Consider the following 22,387-nt stretch of genomic DNA (forward strand, 5'->3'; position numbering starts at 1 on the left):
CGTGTAACACAGCATTTATTTTACATGGGTTATCTGCATTTGTGCTTGTAAGCATTTACTGATTACTACTGTTGAACAGGAATTTACAGTTGTAGGTATAATAGATTGTTTCAGCTTTCCGGATATTTGTTAGGGGAAAGATAATCTGTAAACACATAGACAATGCTGTAATGATGATTAAGGGCAAACATTGCAGAGTGAGTCATCCATGCTATGGGCCACAAAGTCAGCCTGTTGGGGTTGAGCTGGGCCTCAAAGCATGGATGATATCTGAATAGACAATAGAAGGGAAAGAGGCATGAACAAAACCTTAGAGGTGTGTGTGAAAGTGGTCTCTTGGAGGACAATGACCTAAGATTGCTTTACTGGAAGAGTAAATAAGTCATAGTTTCCAGGGTTAGGTTATAGCATAGACGGAATAATAAGTTTCAGTGCTGTTGTCTGTGTCCACTTGAACAAAGTACTTAAATTCGATCTGACTTTTCTCTGAGCAAAAGAGACCAATAATAGTTCCTTTCTCCTAAGAGATGTAAGAGTTAAATGAGAAGCTGAAAAGCACTTAGCAAAATACCTGTCATGTAATCACTACTTAAAAAGTGCTGCTGCTCTCACAGTCAAATCATACCCTTACATGCCAGGCCAAGGTGTTTGTTTTGTCTTAGGAGCCACTTAGTAAATATGGAGTCTTTTTTTTTTTTTGTAGAATGGAAATCTAAACTTTTTTTTGAGCTCATTTCAGTAAAGATGGTGGCAAAAAAATTACAAAGGCTCTCAAAGAGCTACTTTTACCCTTAGATAAGTCCTCTCAATGATCTCTCTTGTAATTTCCATGTTTGATTGAGCTATATTTGCATGTGCTTATGTTTCATATACTCTGATTCCTTTCCTCCTCCTCCACTCTTCTTGCTCTTTGAGTTGTGGTGTTTAACTTTCTTAGGGGAAGAATGTTGGGACACCTTTTTCAGGTACTTGGTCATCATTGATGTTGTGGCCAGCAGTCTGCAGAGAATTTGATCAATGTCATAGATGGATGGACTTTCTAGGTCTTTTTCAGGCTTATCTAAGGAGGCTTGTCTTCTCAGCTAAAAGGAGCAAAACAAATGAGACACTTTTATCTGATTTCAATTTAAACCCATATTCTGCATATATAAACTTAAAATTCTATTAAATGCACACAGCAGTTATTTATACAAGAGAAAATTTATCAAAGAAAGTATAAGAAGAACTTCTCTTCTCTATTATGCAAAACAAGGGTAGATTGATCATTACTGTCATCAACAAACTTTAATTAGTGCTTTATATGCTTAGAGCACTCTGCTGGGAGAGATGATTTGAATATTAGCATCTTGACTTCCTTTGCTAAACAGTATCCACCTGTAACACACCATAACCACAAGTATCTATAAAAGAAGAAAGCAAAGGGGTGAACAAACGCAGATGTGGTACTCATTAGACACTACGTTGAAAATGAACTATAACTATGAACTATGGGTGGGAATGGGAGGTGCAAAACTGGGAAAGAGCACGAGGAGGAGTGACATTGTCCAAAAAGGAAATGTACTCATTTCCTGTAACCTCTCTGTACATCACCTTTATAATAATAATAAAAAAGAAAACATTTAACTACATTGTTCTGAAGGTCAATAATACACACACACAGACACACACAGACAGACAGACAGACACACACACACACATATTCCAATGGGTTTTTAGAATTGCCTCCAACTATGGTGCCGCCTAGTGGCAAAGTGGGAAATTTGAAAGTTCTAGTTCTCAGAAAATTATCCAAGCATTAGAAATTAGTTTACAGCCCATTTAAAAAGTTCATATCAACATTTGCACTTAGCTTTCGTAGACAGGCCCAGAAGGTCTTTAGGAGATCTCGTGTTCCAGATCATTGATCATTCTATGATCTGGAACAAGAGCTGAGAAAGAGCAAATGACTTACCCATGGGCTTAGACAGGTGGCTTCATTTTCTACACATCATACACACTGTAGCTCACTACTTGTACTTGAAATAGTAGTAGTCTAGATGTTTTTAAGGAAATTCTGACTCAGTACACATTTGTTGAGCACCTAATATACGCAAGATACTCAGAAGGGAGAAGGTTGCAAAGGAGAATAACCTTTGTTCAGAGAAGCCGATGATCTTACTCTCTAAACTCTTTGAAGTTCTATGATTGTGTCAGAAATTCACCTTTTTTTGGTGTTTCTTCCATTTCATCCACAGGTAATGGACAGATAAAACAGACAGGATTAAAAAGAGAGCTTGTACTAAAATATAACTAAGGTGCAAACAACTCTGAACTATATCCATGTTAGCAAAGTTGCAGAATAGCTTGTCCAGAGGGAAAGGTAGACAGTGAGATGGAGAAGCCTTAACTTTCAGATAGTGCACTTCTTCTGGAAAAATCTCCCATCCAACCTTTGTCCAGATTGTTCCATCACAAATACAGAAGCTCCCCTTGAAAAAGCAGATAAACAACAGAGGAAAAATCAGGGCCAGGCCTTGATTAGACATCTTTCTTTCACAACTGGGAAGAAAATCTGGAGTTAACTTAAAAAATTGATGAGAAAATGCCCTGCGTATTATTCATATGGTACTTCAGTCAAGGCATTTCAGATAGTCTTGCCAATCAGCCAAATATACCCAGAATACCATACAGTGATAATCATTGTAACATCATTGGTTATAGTGACTGAGAGAGAAGGTCAGTGACATCATAAAGAGCTATATTGGAATTCAAAGGCATCACCAACCTTTTAGCCCAGGTTGGTTTCCTTCCTTCTTCCTTCCTTCCTTCCTTCCTTCCTTCCTTCTTCTTCCTTCCTTCCTTCTTCCTGTCTTCCCTCCCTTCATCCCTCCCTCCCTCCTTCCTTCCTTCCCTCCCTTCCTCCTTCCCTCTTTCCCTCCCTCCCTCTTTCCCTTCCTCCTTTCTTCCTTCTCTTCCTTCCTTCTTCCTTCCTTTCCTTTCTTCTTCCTTCCTCCTCTCTCTTCTTCCTTCCCTCCTTCTTTCTTTCCTTCCATTCCTTTTATCTCTTTCTTTCTGTTTTCTTTTTTTGTGCTGGTACTAGGATTTGAACGTAGGCTTTGGGATTTGACTTATGCTAGGCAGGGACTCTACAGTGGAGCCATGCCTGTAGCCTTTTTTCTGTTCCCATGTATCCTGGACTGAAATCCACCTATTTTTGGCTAGTTTCAACTGCAGTCTGATTTCAGCATCCAGATAGCTGGGGTTTCAGGATGAATCATGGGCACCAGACTTAGTTTCTCTGATTTTCTTAAAAATGAGAAATTTATATTTTACTAGTAATAAAGTTAATGATAATATTAATAAAGTCTCATGGAAATGAAATTCATATCACCTTGGTAGCACTGTGGTGCCATGAAGCTGTTGTGTGAGGCGTGAAAAAGGTGACATGGTACATGGGGAAAAACATGGTGAGGTAGCATGACTGAAAGATGGGATGTGGACCTGTGTGTGTATACACACATGCGTGCTGCTACTGGGGCTTCTATTCAGGGCATGGGTGCCCTTTCTTAGCTTTTTTTGCTCATGGCTGGCATTCTGCCACTTGAGCTATAGCTCTACGTCTGGATTTTTGGTGGTTAGTTGGAGGTAAGAGCCTCATGGATTTTTCTGAACAAACTGGCTTTGAACCCTGATCTTCAGATCTTAGCCTCTTGAATAGCTAGGATTGTAGGCAGAAGCCAATAGTGCCCACCATAAATGTTATTTTATTCATTGTATTTATTTATTTATTGTGGGGCTTGAATTCAGGGCCTGGGCACTGTCCCTGAGCCTCTTTGTGCTCAAGGCAAGCACTCTACCACTTGAGCCACAGCACCACTTCTGGTGTTTTGGTGGTTAATTAGAGATGGGTCTCATTGATTTTTCCTGCTTGGGCTGGCTTTGAACTGTGATCCTCAGATCTCAGCCTCCTGAGTAGCTAGGATTACAGATGTGAGCCACCAATGCCTAATGCTTGGGCTAAAAGATTTAGTCCAAGACTTGGTGCTGTTGGGAGTTGGTGGAACTTTAAGAGGTTGATCTGCCGAGTGGGGTGTTGCCTTTGAAGGGTATGGTGGAGTGTAGAGCCTTACCTTTTTGCGTTCATAATTAGCCATGAGGTGAGTAGCTTTACTCCACAAACCCCCTATGGTAGTATACTGTCTTCCCAGAGGCTCAAATCTGTGGTATTTTGTTACAGTAACAGAAAGCTGACTGACAGGTGCTAACATTAAGAGAGTCACTGTCAAGCAAGTGTGCTGCAGAGAGAACGTCATTGCCATGGCTGGATTGCTTTTTGTGAGTGCTGTGTGCAGAAGTCAGAAATGGAAATGAGATTATCCATGACAGGACAGTGGAGGAGCCTCTTGTCTAATAGGGTACATCTCTGTGATGTGCTAGAGAATTACAGGGTTTTTTTTTTTTTGTTGTTTTCTGAGAATGCTGTACTGATAGAAGCACCAACTTTGAGAAAGGGACAAGAAGAAGACAAATGAATACAGTTTACAGACAAATGAATACAGTTTACAGACACAGAGTATCTCCCATGGGAAAGGAAGACTATGTGGGTCAGAGTTCAGACCCAGACATGCCTCACTTGAAAACAGAAGCCTTTGCACATCCTTAAAGCTGTTGGGGAAATGTCTCCTGGATTATCCCTATATGACCCCAATGTTGTCATGTTGGCTTATGATGGAGGCTGGTAGCAGAGGAAATTTTGACACGGAAGAGGACATGATTTGATGATTAAAGCAAGGATTAGAGTTGTGTAGCTGAAAATGGAGGAAAGGGCCAGAGTACAAGATTCACAAGCCACTAGAAACTGCAAAAGGCCAGGGATGCATTCTCTCCTAGGAGTTTGCAGAAGGAACTGTCCTGCTAAACATTGACTTCAGATCAGTAGAATTAATATCAGAGACCTGGCCTCTATAAGTATAAGATGATAAATTGTAGTTATTTGAAGCCATTGCATTTATGGTGACTTGACATAGCAGTCACAGGAAACTAACATCAATATCTAAATTAACTTAGGACTGATCTGTAAGTTATAATGCTTGTTTATTCCACCTAGGAATAATGGTAAACTCTTCTATTTATTTGAATCTTTTATTTCCTCTCAGCAAAGTATTACAATTTTATCTTAGCAGATCTCACAATATATATTTTTTGCCAGTGCTGGGGCTTGAACTCAGAGCCTGAGCACTGTTCCTGGCTTGTTTTGCTCTAGGCCAGCACTCTACCAGTTGAGCCACAGTGTCCCTTCTGGCTTTTTCTATATGTGTAGTGCTGTGGAATCACACCCAGGGCTTCATGCATGTGCGGCAAGCACTCTACCACTAGGCCATATTCCCAGCCCCAGCGTTCACAAATTTTGTGATAATATTACTATTGCTACAACAGTGACTGGAGTTATTTTAAGCATTGTGAAAATGTGTGTGTGTGTGTGTGTGTGTGTGTTGGTAATGGGACTTGAACTCAGAGACTTGAACTGTATCTTGGCCTTTTTGGGTCATGGCTAGTGTTCTACCACTCGAGCCACACCTCCACTTCTGGCTTTTTACTGGTTAACTAGAGTCTCTTGGGTAAGTCTTCTGGGGCTGGCTCTGAACTGTGAGCCTCAGAACTCATTCTCCTGAGTAGCTAGGATTATAAGTGTGAGTCACCTGTTCCTAGCTAAGTGTTTTGTATGTGTGTGCATGCATGTGTGTGTTGAGGCTTGAACTCAGGGACTGGGCATTGTTCTTGAGCTCTTTTGCTCAAGGGTCACACTCTACCATTTGAGTTCCAGTTCCACTTCTATCTTTTTGTGGTTAATTAGAGATATGAGTCTCACAGACTTTTCTTCCCTGGGCTGGCTTAGAACTGTGATTCTCAAATATCAGCTTCCTGAATAGTTGTTAGGCTGTAGGTGTGAGCCACTGGCACCCGGCTAGCTTTTATTATTATTTTTTTTAAAGAAAAAGCTAGTTTTGAGTTTCTTTGTGAAGGATCAAGAATAGTAGAACAAGTAAAAGTTTGTCTGTTGGAAAGATTTTTTTTTTGTTGACTGTAGAGTAGATATTTTAATATATAAGGCATCTTTGGCATCAAGTGTAGTGCTTTACATTTCTTTTGTTCTTCAACGATGTTAGTGCAGTTTCAGGAACGCACTGAGTGCTCCAAAGTGATGCCCTTGTGGCAAGTTATCTTTCTGCAGTTTAGTGAAAACACTGGTATTAGCAAATTCCTTGCACACACACATTGTTTATAGAGTTCTAGGCATGTGATTTTACAAACACTGGGCATCTTGTCTTTCTTTTTTTATTATTTTAAAATAGTTGTACCAAGGAGTTGCCATTTAACACAGTAGTTTATAAATACAGTATGTCTTGATCAATGTCACCCCTTTCTACATTTCACCCAAACAGTTGAACATCTTCTTTATCCTTGTCTTCCTGTGAGTTTTTCCTGTCCTCTTCTTTCAGCTGCAAGACTGGCCCTGAGAAAATACATTACAAAGTCCTCTCTAGTAATTACCGATGCAGAAAAGGGACCGGGGAAGCTCCTGAAGGAAGACAAGGTACTGTATTATGATGATTGTTTGTTCTGAAAGTTATTTGAGAGTTTTGTCTTTTGTCTTGATTTTAACGTGAATGCTCTAGAGGCAGGTGGTAGTCCTTACTGTTCTTCCTTCCCCTCCCTTCCACTACTTCTCTTCCTCTTTCTCTCCTTCCATCCCTTCCTTCCATCACAAACTACCAATAAGTGAAAAGCTCATCAAAATAAATGAAAAGGTATTCATTTAGGGTGGTATAGAGGTACACCCATAACTGCATTCGGCAGTATAGGCAGATGTTAGAAATTCAGTGTTGAGTAGAAAGGACCATGGGACAGCATCCAGCATAGCTATCTTTAAAGCTCAAAAAAAGTTCATAAAAAGCTCAATGATACTATTTAGGATAACTGCATGTAGGGCTCAGAGTATTAAAAAGCAAAGCTATATATATACTATATATATTATATAGTGGGGATGGGGTGGGAGGCTGGGTTGTGTTAAAACTCATTTCATTATTTTACTTCAAAACTTAATAAACACATTTTAGCATACATGTGTATATATCACATATTTTAATGATTCATAATTTTCATAATGTGGATAGAGAGAAACATAACAAATTTAGCAAATTGTTAAGCCAGTTTGCCACATTAGTATACCTAAGTACTGGCTGTGGACTAGTTTGATTTGGATGTGAATTAAAATATATTTCAGGACTGGGCACTGGTGGCTCATACCTGTAATCCTCACTTCTTAGGAGGCTGAGATCTGAGGATTGCAGTTTGATGTCAGCCTGGGCAGGAAAGTCTTTGAGACTTGTTCCTTCAATTAACCATCAAAAGCTGGAATTAGAGCTATAGCTCAAGTGGTAGAGTGCTAGCCTTGAGCACACACAGGCCCTAAGTTCAAGCCTCAGGACTAGCACCATATGTGTGTGTGTGTGTGTGTTCGTGTTTGTGTGTGTGTGTGTGTTTGTGTGTGTGTTTGTTCAAGGTTGGGGAATGATGGAAACAGGAAGAGTGGGCACATATAGTCATAATACTCAATGTACATATGTGAAAATGGAACTAGAAAATGAGGGGATGTATGGTGATAGATCAGATGGAGAAGTGTGAGAATGATGGAAGTGATGATACCAATCAAGATTCATCTTGATGCCAGGTAAAGCATATAATGTCATGCAAAAATAGGAGGTTAGCCAACTTACTTTGTATCCACTAAATATTGAAATATACTTTGGCTGGGCGCTGGTGGCTCACACTTGTAATCCTAGTTATTCAGGAGCCCGAGATCAGAGGATTGAGGTTCAAAGCCAGTCAGGGAAGGAAAGTCCGTGAGACTCTTTTTTTTTTTTTTGGCCAGTCCTGGGGCTTGGACTCAGGGCCTGAGCACTGTCCCTGGCTTCTTTTTGCTCAAGGCTAGCCCTCTGCCGCTTGAGCCACAGTGCCACTTCTGGCCATTTTCTGTATATGTGGTGCTGGGGAATTGAACCCAGGGCCTCATGTATATGAGGCAGGCACTCTTGCCACTAGGCCATATCCCCAGCCCCCCGTGAGACTCTTATCTCCAATTAACTGCCAGAAAACTGGAAGTGGCTCTGCGGCTCAAGTGGTAGATGCTAGCCTTGAGCTGAAGAACTCAGAGACAGCCCCACACCCACCACCACCACCATATATATACTTTGTTTCAATAAAAAGATACACTATACATATAAATGCACATGCTAAATGGAAACTCCCTTATACAATTCTTTGAAGGTAATAAAAAGAATTAAAAATATATAAGGTGTTGAGATGTGTTTGGTTTTAAATTATTTCATTAATTTCTGTTCAGAATTCTCTGAATTTGCTCTGATATGATATAGATGAAAAGAATTAGCTATTGCTAAAAATATATCAGCAAGTCTGAGGACTTGATATGTTACATTTTGAACTGTCGTATAAAGTAATCTAATCTCTTCTGAATCAAAATGTAGGAAAAATCAATTATAGTAGGTGCTGGAGCTATCAGATATGTAAAGCAAGATTTTCTTGGCATAAAGTCAGAGTGCTTTGTTAGACTAGTTATTAGGAAAAATACATTGGGCTGGGAATATGGCCTAGTGGCAAGAGAGCTTGCCTTGTATACATGTAAGATCTGGATTCGATTCCCCAGCACCACAAATATATAGAAAACGGCCAGAAGTGGCACTGTGGCTCAAGTGGCAGAGTGCTAGCCTTGAGCAAAAGGAAGCCAGGGACAGTGCTCAGGCCCTGAGTTCAAGGCCCAGGACTGGCGAGCGAAAGAAAGAAAGAAAGAAAGAAAGAAAGAAAGAAAGAAAGAAAGAAAGAAAGAAAGAAAGAAAGAAAGAAAGAGAAAGAGAGAAAGAGAGAGAGAGAAAGAAAGAGAGAGAGAAAGAGAGAGAGAAAGAAAGGAAGAAAGAAAGAAAGAGAGAGAAAGAAAGAAAGAATTTAATTTTAGTGAAAACAAATTGGTCACTTGAGCGAGTTTCTGTGGCTCATGCCTGTAATCCCAGCTACTCAGGAAGTGGAGGTCAGAGGGTCACAGTTTGTCAGCCCTGTCAGAAGTTACCAAGACCCCATCTCAATTTATAAGCTGGGTGTGGTAAACTCTGATGCTAGCCCCAAGGCAAAAACACAAGGTCCTACTTGAAAATAAAGCAACAAAAGGTTTGGGGTGGCCCTGTAGTAGAGTACCTGCCTAGAAAGTATGAGGCTCTGATTTCAACCACCAGTACCACTAAAGCTAGAATGTGTGTACTGAGTAATAATCAGGAAAAATGGCAACATCTAAAACAAACCATGGTTTTTCTTTTTCCATAAGCATCTTCAGTGCTCATTACTCTTCAGGTTTTGATACAAAATAATGAAATGAGTATTAACATAACCCTAACCTCCCATCCCATCCCCACTACCTATCTATCTTTAGTTCTGGTGATAATGTTTTGTTAACTTCACCATATCTCCCTTTACTTACATAAACATAGTTGTGTATACATTTAATAGAGCTATAATATAATGATTTAATTTGCATTTTCTTCCCTGTCTTATGGATACCTTCCCCAATCCATCTGCTCTCTATCCTACATTCTCCTGTATCTCCCACTGCTGATTTTTTGATAGTGTGGACAGGACATACTATGACTTTCTTAGTTTCTATTTATTGCATATCTTAGTGCAGTAATATATCCTTTCTCCCTTTGTGCTGGCACTGGGGCTTGAACTCTGGGCCTGGGCTCTGTCCCTGAACTCTTTAGCTCAAGGCTAGCACTCTACCACTTGAGCCACAGAGCCACTCCAGTTTTCTGGTGATTAACTGGAAATAAGAATCTCACAGACTTTCCTGCCCAGGCTGGCTTTGAACCTTGATCCTCAGATCTCAGCCTCCTGAGTAGCTAGGATTACAGGTGTGAGCTACCAGTGCCTGGCTGGATGGTGAATTTTACTTTTATTAATTCATGTTTCTCTAATGTGAGAGCTGCACTGTTCAATTCAGTAGGCACAAGCCTGGCATGGCTGTTTATATTTGAATTATCTAAAATGAGATATTACTGAAAACCCGGTTCCTCCGTCTCACTGCACATGCTAATTCTCAGTAGCGAAACCTCCCTGCCGGCTGTGTTGGACAAGGACACGCAACAGAGCCACCACTGCAGAGGGTGCTGCAGGACCACACTGGGTTAGAGACACTACAGAATTTTATTTTTCTATAAATAAGTGGCAAGTAAATATACTATTTACATCTCTAGAACGCCATCATCAATGCATGCCGGGCAAAGAATGAGTGGCTGGAATCCCATCCAGATGCATCTATTAATGAGCTTTTTGAGCAGAGACAGCAATTGGAAGATATTATGACTGCCATTCTCACAAAGATGTCTGCACCACGTAAGTCTGAAATGAAAAGTAAGATCTGAGTGTCACAAAAGGGGAGAGTTCAGTTTAATGATGTTCCTTCCAGTACGTTGTGATTTCCACAGTCTACATTAAGTGCGCATTAACTGTGTTACAAGCACTAATCCATGAGATTGGGGCCCAACTTCCTTAATTTCTCTTAGCAGTATCTAATAATCAGTAATAATAAGAACTAAGAAAAAATGCCTTATCTTGATAGTATCATCAATCACTATGATTAGCATGCTTTGGACTTTTTTGTTGTTGCAAGTCAGGGTTTTGCTGTGTAGCCCAGGTTGGCCTGGAACTCATGATTCCTACCTCAGCCTCCTGAGTGCTGGACTCCTGCTGTACAGCATATAGCTAGTTCATGCCTTTGACTTTAACCAGTGATTCTCAACTCAGAAAGTATGTCTTTTTGGGAGTTACTGTGATGGAATCTGAAAAAGAACTTTCAGTCTATATAGTACACTTGGGACACAGCCTGTTGTGGGAATGCCAGCTTAAGAATGGAACAGGTGCATGGATCCGAATGCTTGGATATGCTTGGTGGCAAGCATATCTATGATTTTTTTTTGCCAGTCCAGGGGCTTGGACTCAAGGTCTGAGCACTGTCCCTGGCTTCTTTTTGCTCAAGGCTAGCACTCTGCCACTTGAGCCACAGCACCACTTCTGGCCATTTTCTGTATATGTGGTGCTAGGGAATTGAACCCAAGGCTTCATATATATGAGGCAAGCACTCTTGCCACTAGGCCATATTCCTGACCCTTTTTTTTTTTTTTTTAATAACAGCTTTGCTAGGTGCAGTGGTTCATGCCTGTGATCTCAGCTACTTAGACAGAGACAGGAAGATTGTAATCAGAGGTCTGGGTAGGCCAAAAGTTAGTGAGATTCTATCTCGACAACAAAACTGGGTGTTATGTTTTGAATTCCAGTTACATAAGAATCATAGGTAGTAAGACTGTGATCTGAGACCAGTTTAGGCAAAATTGCAAGATCCATCTAAAAAAATAACCAAAGCCAAAAGGGCCGGGTGCATGATTAAAAGGGTATAGTACTTGCCTATCAAAGCCAAATATTGACAATAAAACTCCTTAGTTTTACTGAGATATGATTCTCATAAGATCCACCTTTTCTTTTTTTTTTTTTTTTTTTTTTGGCCAGTCCTGGGCCTTGGACTCAGGGCCTGAGTACTGTCCCTGGCTTCTTCCCGCTCAAGGCTAGCACTCTGCCACTTGAGCCACAGCGCCGCTTCTGGCCGTTTTCTGTATATGTGGTGCTGGGGAATCGAACCTAGGGCCTCGTGTATCCGAGGCAGGCACTCTTGCCACTAGGCTATATCCCCAGCCCCAAGATCCACCTTTTCAAAGGGTCCAACAGTGGCCTTCAGCATATCCACAAGGCTTATGATTATCATCATTGTCTAATTTTAGTACCCTCCCCTAAAGAAACCCTACACCTATCAGAAGACGCTTCCCATTCCTTTCCCCAGACCCTGGCAGTCATTAATTTACTATCTCAGTGGATTCCAGTGTTCCAAATTTTTAACAAACAAAATCATAAAAGTGTTTCTTGCCTTTTGTAGTTGGTCTCTGTCACTAAGCAAAGTGTTTCAAAGGTTCTGTCATGGTGTAAAATGTATAGAACTTAATTCCTCTTTGTGGATGAATAATATTCCTCTGTATAGGTACCAACTTGATCCATTCATCAGTCAATGTACATTTGTGTTTCTACTATTGGCTGATACAAAAAATACTGCTATAAGCTGCTTTGTACACATTTCTGTATGGTCCCACATTTTCACTTTTCTTTCATATGTAAAGAAGAGGAATTGCCAGGTCACATGGCAGCTGAGCCTTTGAGGAACTGCCAAACCGTTTTCCATTTTCCATTCCCACCAGCACTGTATAAGGATCCCAATTTCTCCACATCTTTGTTGATATTTGTTATTGTCTAAAATTTTCTTAGTCACCACAGTGGGCATGAAATTGTATAGTTATTACTTGCATTTTCATGATTGCTAATCATTGAAAGCATCTTTTCATATATTTGTTGGCCAATGTATATTTTCTCTAGAGTTATGCCCATTTTAATTCTTTGTAATTGTGTGTGTGTATGTATGTGTGTGTGGTATGTATGTATGTATGTGTGTGATATGTCAGGGTCTTCCTCTTGCTAGGCAAGTACTTTGCTGCTGAGCTACCTCCCAGCCCTAATTCAGGGTGTTTTTTAAATCGGTATCTTGGGTTGGTGATATACCTCAGTGGTAGGGCACATGGTTTGCAAGCATGCACAAAGCTCTGAATTCAATCTCCAGCATAGCATAGGGAAAACAGATTTTAATTACTTCGTTTGAGTTCTTTATATATTCTGGGCATTAATCCCTTAGCAGACATATAATTCTGTAATATGCCCATTCTTTTTCTTACTTATGTCTGCAAGTACCATAGACTTTTTTACTTTTTTTTTTGGCCAGTCCTGGGGCTTGGACTCAGGGCCTGAGCACTGTCCCTGGCTTCTTTTTGCTCAAGGCTAGCACTCTGCCACTTGAGCCACAGCACCACTTCTGGCCGTTTTCTGTATATGTGGAGCTGGGGAATTGAACCCAGGGCCTCATATATACGAGGCAAGCACTCTTGCCACTAGGCCATATCCCCAGCCCGACTTTTTTACTTTTGATGAAGCCGACTTCATCTCATTTTCTTTTCTTATTCTTTCCCCCATTTTGGCTGTCAGTGTTGTATCTCAGAATCATTTCCTGTTTCAATATTATCAGGATTTAGCTCTACATGTCCTGTATGATTTTTTAAAATAGTTTTAGTTCTTAAATTTCAGGTAATACATTTGTGATACATTTTGCATTATTTTTGTACACGGTGTGAGATGAGAATCCAACTTTATTCTTTTGCAGTGGAAATTTAGTATATAAAGTCTTGATGTTTATCAAAAGGGGTTGTGAGTTTTAAGAGATTAAGAGACAGTCTAGGTAGTGTGGCAGGGACCAAAGTTCCAAGAGAATGCACCCTGGCTGTCCTGAAGCCAGGAAGAGGTGTAGAGGAAGTGTTAGAATGGAAGCACAGTGATGAGGAGTAGTTCAGTGTGGGCATGAGGAAGTGGCCAGACCCCACCTAGGGGACTCCACACCTGCAATCCCAGCACTTGGAAAGCTGAGGCAGGAGGATCTTGAGTTTAAAGCCACCCTGGGCAAAGTTAGTAAGATCTTACCTCAGAAACAAAATAAAATACAGAAGGGCTGGGAGCATGGTATATGTGTAGCAGAGCATTTGGCTAGTATGTGAGAACCCTTGGGTTCAATCCTTACTACTAAAAATTAAAAAAATAATAATTTGGGCTTATTGATAAGCCACATTGGAGAGAGAAGAGACTAGAGAAAACAAGACTTGAATAACCCAGGAGGGAGATGACAGAGATTTGAATTATTGCTGAGACAGTCACTTCTCACTTCTCCCGCCATGACTATTGGGTGAGCCCTCTCCTTCCCTTCTCAGCTCTGAAGGACAGGTGCCTTTCTCCCTGAGGCTGTATTTTGTACCTTCCTGCCCTAAGTGGAACCTGTTGAACTATCCTCCATTTTACCTTGAAGAAGTAGATGAGGGGTTCAGCAATTGATGCAAAGTTTCTAGTCAATGACTGAACTAGCTACAATAATATTGAGCTCGAGCTCATGGGAGACATAACCTCATACCTTTACATATTTAGAAAAAAAGAATATTTGAATCAATAAGCCAGCAATCCTAGGGTTTCATTAATAGTTGCCTGAAGCTGAGACATCATGACTTTGTTGCATGCTCATTGTTTTGATAAACTCGTTTTACTTTGTTCCCTATCACAAACTAAATAAATGTAATATTAAAATCTGTTTCCTTTTAGGTCAAGTAAAAAGTGCCAAATCTGTAACCTAACAGTGGTCAGAAGAGACGTCAAGATTATACTGAGCATACCCTTTGTAAAAGCCTGTGTTTTCTTCTAATATCAGGAAAGTCAAATCCATTCATGCCTGTTGGTGTTAAGAAAAATAGATGAGTTTCATAAAAAGATTTCAGTACTAAGTTTAACACCCTTGCTTTATTTTACCTTGCTCAGCCTCTGGCCTAATCTGGAACAAGAAAATGTTAACAATTGTCTTTTGGTTATTAACCATTACTTTTTGGTTCACATTAAAGTTCACCTGTAAGGTGGAGGAGGGGTATAGTTTCTGGGTAACTTTAACCTCTTTCTATCTTTAAATGAACAAGTACATTCTGAGTGGTTGTACATTTAGAAGGTGTCCCTTTGCTCTAGGTTTGGCATTTTTCTTTTCTTTTTTTTTTTTTTACTTTTTAGGATTTAGGTACCATAGTTGGCCACTTAGTGATGATTTTTCAAAGTCTGTTTCCTAGTCCATTTAACCAAGACACTGAATATTCTGTTATTTTGTGACTTCTTAGAAAAGATTTATAGAAAAGGAAATTTTAAAAATACCCTATTTTCTTGTTCTTACAACTTCCCCTTCTTTGTCTTGCTCTGCAAGCTAGCCTTTCATTTTGAGGAGAGGGAAATGAATGAGCAATTCAGCAATACATTTTTCTTGACACTTTCCTCAGCCAGTTTTGAGATGACCCTGTTTTAAATATCTCCCACACTTTATTTTTTTATTTTAAGTTTTTATTATCAAACTGAATTACAGAGAGTCTCCCACACTTTAAAGTGTGGAGGTTTTTTTTTTTTTCTGCATGAGCAAGTCAGTTTCAATTTCCCTTAAGTGGAAGTGTAGACGATCCCCCTTACCGCATCCCTGGCGGCTGCAGCGGATGTGTGCAAAGCGGTACAGAGGCGACCTGCGTTGTTCTGTTACTCTGAGTTCAGAGTACTTCCAGAAGTTCGTTTGTTGTCCTTCAGATGCCACTTGGTTGTCTTGGCTCTCACTTTGCTCCTTCCAAGCCTTTATCATGAATAAAAAAGTGACTTTTCCAGGTGTGAGTTCCTGGTGAGTAGGGGAGATTTCCTGGGCTTCACCTGCCAATTCCTAAGAGCCCTTTTCTGGAGCCCTCCCTAGAATAAAACCAATCTCTCCTTTTGCCTGCCTCTCAGTCTTTATCCTCAGACCTTTTCTAGCTTTTGATATATTTGCTGATACCTTATTTGTAAGACTTTGTGTACTGGCACCTTTATGCTAGTCATGAGCCCTCTAATGCTTCCCAATCTACTTTTCTAACTCCTTCACCAGCTCCTCTTCTTCCCCTTGCCCCCACTGTGGGGGCCTCTCAGAATTCAAATCTGATGCTCAGTGAAGCAATTTGTAATTCTGCACCCCATATTACAGATAAAGAATCTTTCCTTCTTTGGGGCATGCAGAGGGCCAATAGCTTCATTCTGGGTCTACTTAGTCATTCACATGTTTGTCCCTCCATGTGAACAATGAGTTTTTTGAGGGAAGGGACTTTATCTCATTCTTTGTCACATGTACAGAGTCCATAGGACAGTAACTTAGTAAATAGCATTTGAATGAATTCACTTAGTGCTACCTTATTCATAGGACTTAGTACTATTTTATTCTTAGATCCCATTACTCTTCATTCATAGAGCTTGTCGATCTTTTAAAAAGTGACCCCAAACCTACCTCCATACCTTGTTTATTCCAGTGTCCCATTTCTGTTCCTACTCCTCAGACAAGCCACAGGCACATCCAACACTGCTTTCTCCTCTGCCTTTCTATTTCCCAAGCCTTCATCTTGTCATATTATTTTTTTGGGTATGTAAACCTAGTGGTTACTGAAGGATTCCTGGATCTGATTTCAAAGTTTCTTCTGACAAGAGGATCCAAACATTTATTTAAATCTATGAAGGGAGCTGTAACTGTTGTCTGTTTAGAGAGATATAGTACCTCTTGTTACACTGAATTATAGGTAGATACATGGAGAGCTAGAATGCCTCATGTTTGAAGCTTGAGTGTTGCTCTGCTGCATGCTTTCCCTGAACTTTTGCAGAGTGATTACCTTTTTGAAAGCACATATTACTAATTCAGGAATGCCTCCACATATGTGAGAGGTGTTTAATCAAGGGCTAAATTCAATGTTAATGTATGATAACTTATAGACAGCAATTCCCTAGATTTGTGTGTTTTAATGATTAGAAAAACTAGTAAACAATTAAAGGGAGGATGTCCTTATGGCATCATTAGGAAAACAACTACTACCTACTATTACTTCGTTTTAACACCAGGAAAACAGGGAAGATGATATCTCAGCATAAAATTGAATAAACAAAATTCTATTATAGAATTTTCTGCTCATTTTTTTCTCATTTGACTATGTATAGTTGAACTTTTATCACAATTCAGAACCAATGGATGCCCTAGCCTTTGAAAGCTACTTCTCTAGACTAAGCAAAGGAGGCAAGACTCTGTGTTAACATAGCAGCCCTAAGTTGTAAAGGACTGAGTTACTCCAACATTCTTTCTAATGTGTGGTACATTGTATTTTCCAAGATGACCCCATCTCCATCTCACAGGTTCCTCTCATAATGTGATGATGACTTTTCCCACCTAGTGAGGTGGTCCATGCCCGCCTCTGACCATCATGACAATGAGTCTATGTGATATCCAAGGCTAGATCATAGAGGAAGATGAGGCTACTTCCTCATTCTCCCAGGATGCTTTCTCTTTGAAACCTGTCTGTGGAAAAATCAGCAGGGAAAGGAACTGAGGCCTCAAGCCACAGGGCTGGCTGAGCCCCAGCCGGCCATCTACTCCACTTGCCAAGGACAAGAATAAGTCACCTTAGAAATGGATTCTGACATCAAGCCACCCTGATGCTTTATGGAGCAGATATAAACTCTCGGCTGGGCACTGCCAAAATTGCAGATTTGTGAACTAAATAAATGATTGTTACTGTTTCAAGCTACTCAGTTTTGCTTCTGTTTGTTACATAACAAACTATAATATCTGTTTTGCAGCCTGGACCTGAGAAATCGACATAACAGAAGCTAAAATAGGTGACATTGGCTTTGGGACTGGATGGTAGAAGGCAGGAAGGTCTAGAGAGAAGTGTTCACAAGGACTATAGGCCTCAAGGATGCATTAGTAGAAGCCTTCAGGGCTTCAGGAGGCTACTAATGAGAGTCTATTGTTATTGGAAGCTAGGGAGAAAAGACCCTTGTTAAGAGGGGCCACATCATTATTCTAAGTGATGAACTCAATAACCCTTTCTCAAGAGTATTTCCAGATTGTATTCCAGTACCACTCGGCTTTTTCTAAATTTTGCCAAGAGGAGAGAGAGGAGCTGAAAAAGGTGAAGATCAGCTTTCAAATCAATTTGAAAGAAATATAAAGGAGGATAACATTGATCAAGATGCATTGTATTAATAAACTGGGTGACTCTTGTACAACTATTTACATATAATATTTATATGTAAAGGAGCCTATACTTACTAGTTTTGAAAATGACAGACATGGCAACAGGTGCCAGTGGCTCCCATCTGTAACTAGCTACTTAGGAGACTGAGATCTGAGGATCACAGTTCAAAGCTAGCCTGGGCAGACAGATCTGAAAGACTCTTATCTTTAAGTAACCAGTAAAATGCTGGACTCGAGGCATGACTCAAGTAGTAGATCATCAGCCATGAGTGACAGCCAAGCAAAAGTCAATTCAAGCCCTACTATCAACACACACACACACACACACACACACACACACACACACACACACACGTTGTTTCTCATTTCCAGTCTTTCCAGATGGCAATATTCTTTTTTTTGGCCAGTCCTGGGGCTTGGACTCAGGGCCTGAGCACTGTCCCTGGCTTCTTTTTGCTTAAGGCTAGCACTCTGCCACTTGAGCCACAGCGCCACTTCTGGCCGTTTTCTGTATATGTGGTGCTGGGGAATCGAACCCAGGGCCTCATGTATACGAGGCAAGCACTCTTGCCACTAGGCCATATCCCCAGCCCCACAGGTGGCAATGTTTTGAAACAAGAAATTACTTTGGGAAAAGATAAAACAGGCTGGGATTATGTGATTATCTATTAATACCCAAGAAATATCTAAGCTGGTACCTCATAGATCTTCTCATATATTAGGTGGGTTTTTTCCTTATAGCCAGGTAGGGGCTTTCCAGGTGCCCCATGCAGTCAGCAATACAGATTAACCCTGGCCTGGAGATGGGGAGAAGCAGAAGATCCTCCAAAAAACTAGCAAAATTAAAGGATTGAAGGTGTGACTCAAGTAGTGGGTAACTTGCCCGCGCAGGGGGTCCAGATATTACTCCCTAGTACTAAAAACCGCCACCACCACAGATTTGGAAAAGGTAACAAATGGACCTCTCAGGCAAAAGCCTGTGAATAAGACTTACCCTTTTCTTTTTTATATGATCTCTGACAACTATAGTAGGGATAGGTCCAATGGCTTAAAAGAACCAGTAAGTGCAGAAAAGAAAACTGTAAAGACTATTTTGGGGGTATGGATGCCAATAGTGGTAAAATTCAGAGGCAGCTGTCAACTGATATTTTTTTTTTCTAGGAACTGGGACTTTTTTCTTTTTCGTTTTTTTTTTTTTTGCCAGTCCTGGGGCTTGAACTCAGGGCTGACCACTGTCCCTGGCTTCTTTTCACTCAAAGCTAGCACTCTACCACTTGAACCACAGAGCCACTTCTGGCCTTTCTCGTATATATGGTGCTGAGGGATCGAACCCAGGGCATCATGTATACAAGGCAAGCAGTCTACCACTAGTCCATATTCCCAGCCCAGGAACTGGGACTTTTTTCTTGGTCAAAGTTTCCTTAGTTCATAAAGACTGCAGAAGATTGATAATGTATCTGGCAATTTTCCTGCTGAGATGGTTCGCTTGGTGCCCTGGGAAAAGGATATGTAGAAACATTGATTAGCAACACACAGGTACAAGTAAGAACTTCTTTATCACCAGACAACTCTTCCTTACAAGTTATCTACAGACTGACAACTAAGATTCATGCAAAGAACTTTGTACTGTTTTTGTTTCTAGTAATTAGATCTGAAAGAAAAAAAATGTTAGGCATCGCCAAATTTGAGGATGCATTCTTTTCTTCTCTGAGAATGAATGACATTGTTTCTTTAAATTAAGGACAAAGAGCCAATGATAATAGAAAGGAGAAAATAAGAATGGGAAACATTGAAAGGGAAGAAAAAGAAAATGGAAAAAATTGAATGAAAATGAATCAGAGAGGAGACAGGGTTACATTGAAGAAGGTTTTTACTGAATTTAATTGGGTTGGCAAAAGGAAAAGAGTATATATGCTCAATATAATACTAACACTGACCACTTCCTCTATTATGCCAGTCAAGAGAAATCAGTTACAACAGTTTTGCTTATGATCAACAGCTTGAGCACTAAAGAAATGTAAACTTCCTCGGAACTAGAAAATAGCCTCTTCAGGATTGGTGGTGAGGATAGTGTATGTAGCCAATTAGAACAAAGCAGGTTGGAAAGAAACCAATGGGAAGAAGGTATGGAAATGGATTTTGCCTGGTGATATCAGTTGGCAGTACCATCCCTGGCAAACAGCTTTGGGCTGATCGTGTTCCTAGGGATTTTGAAAGCCATTATCTTGATTTCTGAACCAGCTTATTCTCGGATGATCATGTCTCTGGTTTTGGCAGATTGAAGGAAAACTTGATGTAAAGATCATTATTGTGGGGATAGAATGGTTTGACAGAGGACTCCAATGGCTACTTGAGGGTCAAGTGAAGTGATGTGAAGATGTGGTGTTTTGAGTCCATTTCTGGACCACTCCCTGATTTATGTCAAAATTATTATGACCAGTAGTTACACAGGACCAAAGGTAAAATTTAAATATTATTTAAAAATAGGATTGGTTAAATATTTTTACTTTAGGACCTTCTAGGAGTTTTTTTTTTTTTTTTTTTTTTTGGCCAGTCCTGGGCCTTGGACTCAGGGCCTGAGCACTATCCCTGGCTTCTTCCCGCTCAAGGCTAGCACTCTGCCACTTGAGCCACAGCGCCGCTTCTGGCCGTTTTCTGTATATGTGGTGCTGGGGAATCGAACCTAGGGCCTCCTGTATCCGAGGCAGGCACTCTTGCCACTAGGCTATATCCCCAGCCCCTTCTAGGAGTTTTTAAGATGGACTAGCTGTGAGGAAAAATCAAACGACTGGAGTCTTTTCCAGGCCCTCTACACACATTTCTCTGGGCCTAGATGAGGGCCTTGGCTAAGGTGGGGGCTCAGGGCTAAGTGAAGCCAATTACTGAGGTGCCTGTTATCAAGCCAACTTGTGCTGAAAAAAATAGGCTGTAATTTAATCCAGAACGTCATACGATCAGGCCTCAACCTTAGTCTTTACCTTTGTTTTTAGATTATTCAATCCCACCCTCATATCCAACTTTGACCTGATTTGCCTTTTGCCATTTTTCATTTTAAGGAGAGGAAAAAGGAGTACTGGTTTTAGAGTCATAACATGGAATTCTAACATGATCTGTGCCCATACATTTATCCTTGCTCCTTCCTCTCCAAGATTTGGGTTCATCAAGCATTCTGGACAGCCTATCTTGTGTCACCTATTATGTGCACAGCCTTAATGAAGGTCAATATTCAGCTATGGCCTTTGAGACACTCCTTCTTTAGTGGGGAAAAAGCAAACATGTTTTCACGTCCTGACAACAGTCAGTGCAATAATCCATAACAGCCTTTTCTCATATGTATGCAGCAGTATGGAGAAGAAATACTAACAATGCTCTTAAGGTTCTTGTAAAATATCCTTGAACACGAGCTAGAACCTACATCAGTGTTAGTGTGCATTCTGTGAGGAGAAAGTCTGAGCAGGATCAGGTAGAGAAATTGTGGGTAAACTGCATCCAGGAAGGCCTTAGGTTTCTCATTGTGTATTATAACAGGTCAGTCTGTGGTAGAGAAAGTGTCAGCACATGTGAGTTCATTGACTTAGGCTTGGAGAAACAATGGCAAAGACCAATTATTCCTTCTGGGTAATGGAAACCAGCAAGCCTGATTTACTCTGCGGAAGGCCAGCCGATTACTTTGTGATAAAGGAGCATTTTGTAATGCTTATATGCGCCACTATTGTCCTTGGAGGTAGGTAATTCTTAAAATTCATCTCTTCACTGCCCTTTGAGCTTTTCCCCCCTCATTGTTGTAAAGTGATTCTAACTACATCCAAAGAAAAGGCCAATGGGACTTCAAGGCATGAGTAAATTCTGTCAGTCTAGCTTCCTCCGATTTCAATTTTTTTTGGCAGTACTGTGGTCTTATATTTGCTAGGCAGATCCTCTACCACTGAGCCAAGGCCCAGCCCTTTTCAAGGAACTTTAGCACCTATATGTGTTCCTTCATTATGTAACATGAGTAAATTACCTTATGTGAGTAATTACTAATGTAAGATAAACTATGTAGATATTTATGTAGATGATTTATTTCTCAGCATCAGACCCATTTGCTGAACATAGTAGCACGGTTGGTACTTAAGGAGGATGAGACAGGTCTTAACCTCATGGAACCTTCTTCTGGAGGAGACAGGCAAACAAGTAACTCTGGTACATTGTGCTAAGTATACGCATGGAGGTAATGCTGAGATTTTCTGGTAATAAGGAAGGAGACATTTTATTGCCTGTCTGGCCAGGCCTTTCCTGACAAAAATGTTTTAGAACTTGAAAGACAATTGTAGTAACCACACAAAGACAACCAAGATATAAAATTTATAACTCGGGGCTGGGAATATGGCCTAGTGGCAAGAGCACCTGCCTTATATACATGAAGCCCTGGGTTCTATTCCCCAGCACCACATATATAGAAAACGGCCAGAAGTGGCGCTGTGGCTCAAGTGGCAGAGTGCTAGCCTTGAACAAAAAGAAACCAGGGGGGCTGGGGATATAGCCTAGTGGCAAGAGTGCCTGCCTCGGATACACGAGGTCCTAGGTTCGATTCCCCAGCACCACATATAC

General features: G+C 40.5%; 3 protein-coding genes across 6 annotated transcripts in view; 2 read left to right on the forward strand and 1 right to left on the reverse strand.

The window, feature by feature from the left end:
- Window positions 1-15,075, forward strand: part of Ankrd45 (ankyrin repeat domain 45) — a 33,448-nt gene extending 18,373 nt beyond the window's left edge. For all 4 annotated transcript variants that reach the window (XM_048357633.1, XM_048357631.1, XM_048357630.1 and 1 more), the window contains exons 4-6: window positions 6,480-6,574; window positions 10,299-10,437; window positions 14,335-15,075. In XM_048357633.1, the coding sequence (XP_048213590.1) occupies window positions 6,480-6,574; window positions 10,299-10,437; window positions 14,335-14,366 (266 nt within the window). In that variant the 3' untranslated portion in view covers window positions 14,367-15,075. The remainder of the gene's footprint in view (window positions 1-6,479; window positions 6,575-10,298; window positions 10,438-14,334) is intronic.
- Tex50 (testis expressed 50) lies at window positions 843-2,525 on the reverse strand. The gene is made up of 2 exons (XM_048357654.1): window positions 2,202-2,525; window positions 843-1,082 (listed from the first exon to the last, which is right to left on the reverse strand). The coding sequence occupies exons 1-2, from the start codon at window positions 2,523-2,525 to the stop codon at window positions 843-845; spliced, it is 564 nt and encodes a 187-aa protein (XP_048213611.1).
- Window positions 15,076-21,388: 6,313 nt separating the features above from the next.
- Slc9c2 (solute carrier family 9 member C2 (putative)) overlaps window positions 21,389-22,387 on the forward strand; it is a 56,651-nt gene continuing 55,652 nt past the window's right edge. The window contains exon 1 of the mRNA XM_048358178.1: window positions 21,389-21,521. Within this exon, the coding sequence (XP_048214135.1) occupies window positions 21,389-21,521 (133 nt within the window). The remainder of the gene's footprint in view (window positions 21,522-22,387) is intronic.

This window comes from Perognathus longimembris, chromosome 11 (genome assembly GCF_023159225.1).
Source record: "Perognathus longimembris pacificus isolate PPM17 chromosome 11, ASM2315922v1, whole genome shotgun sequence".
NCBI lineage: Eukaryota > Metazoa > Chordata > Mammalia > Rodentia > Heteromyidae > Perognathus > Perognathus longimembris.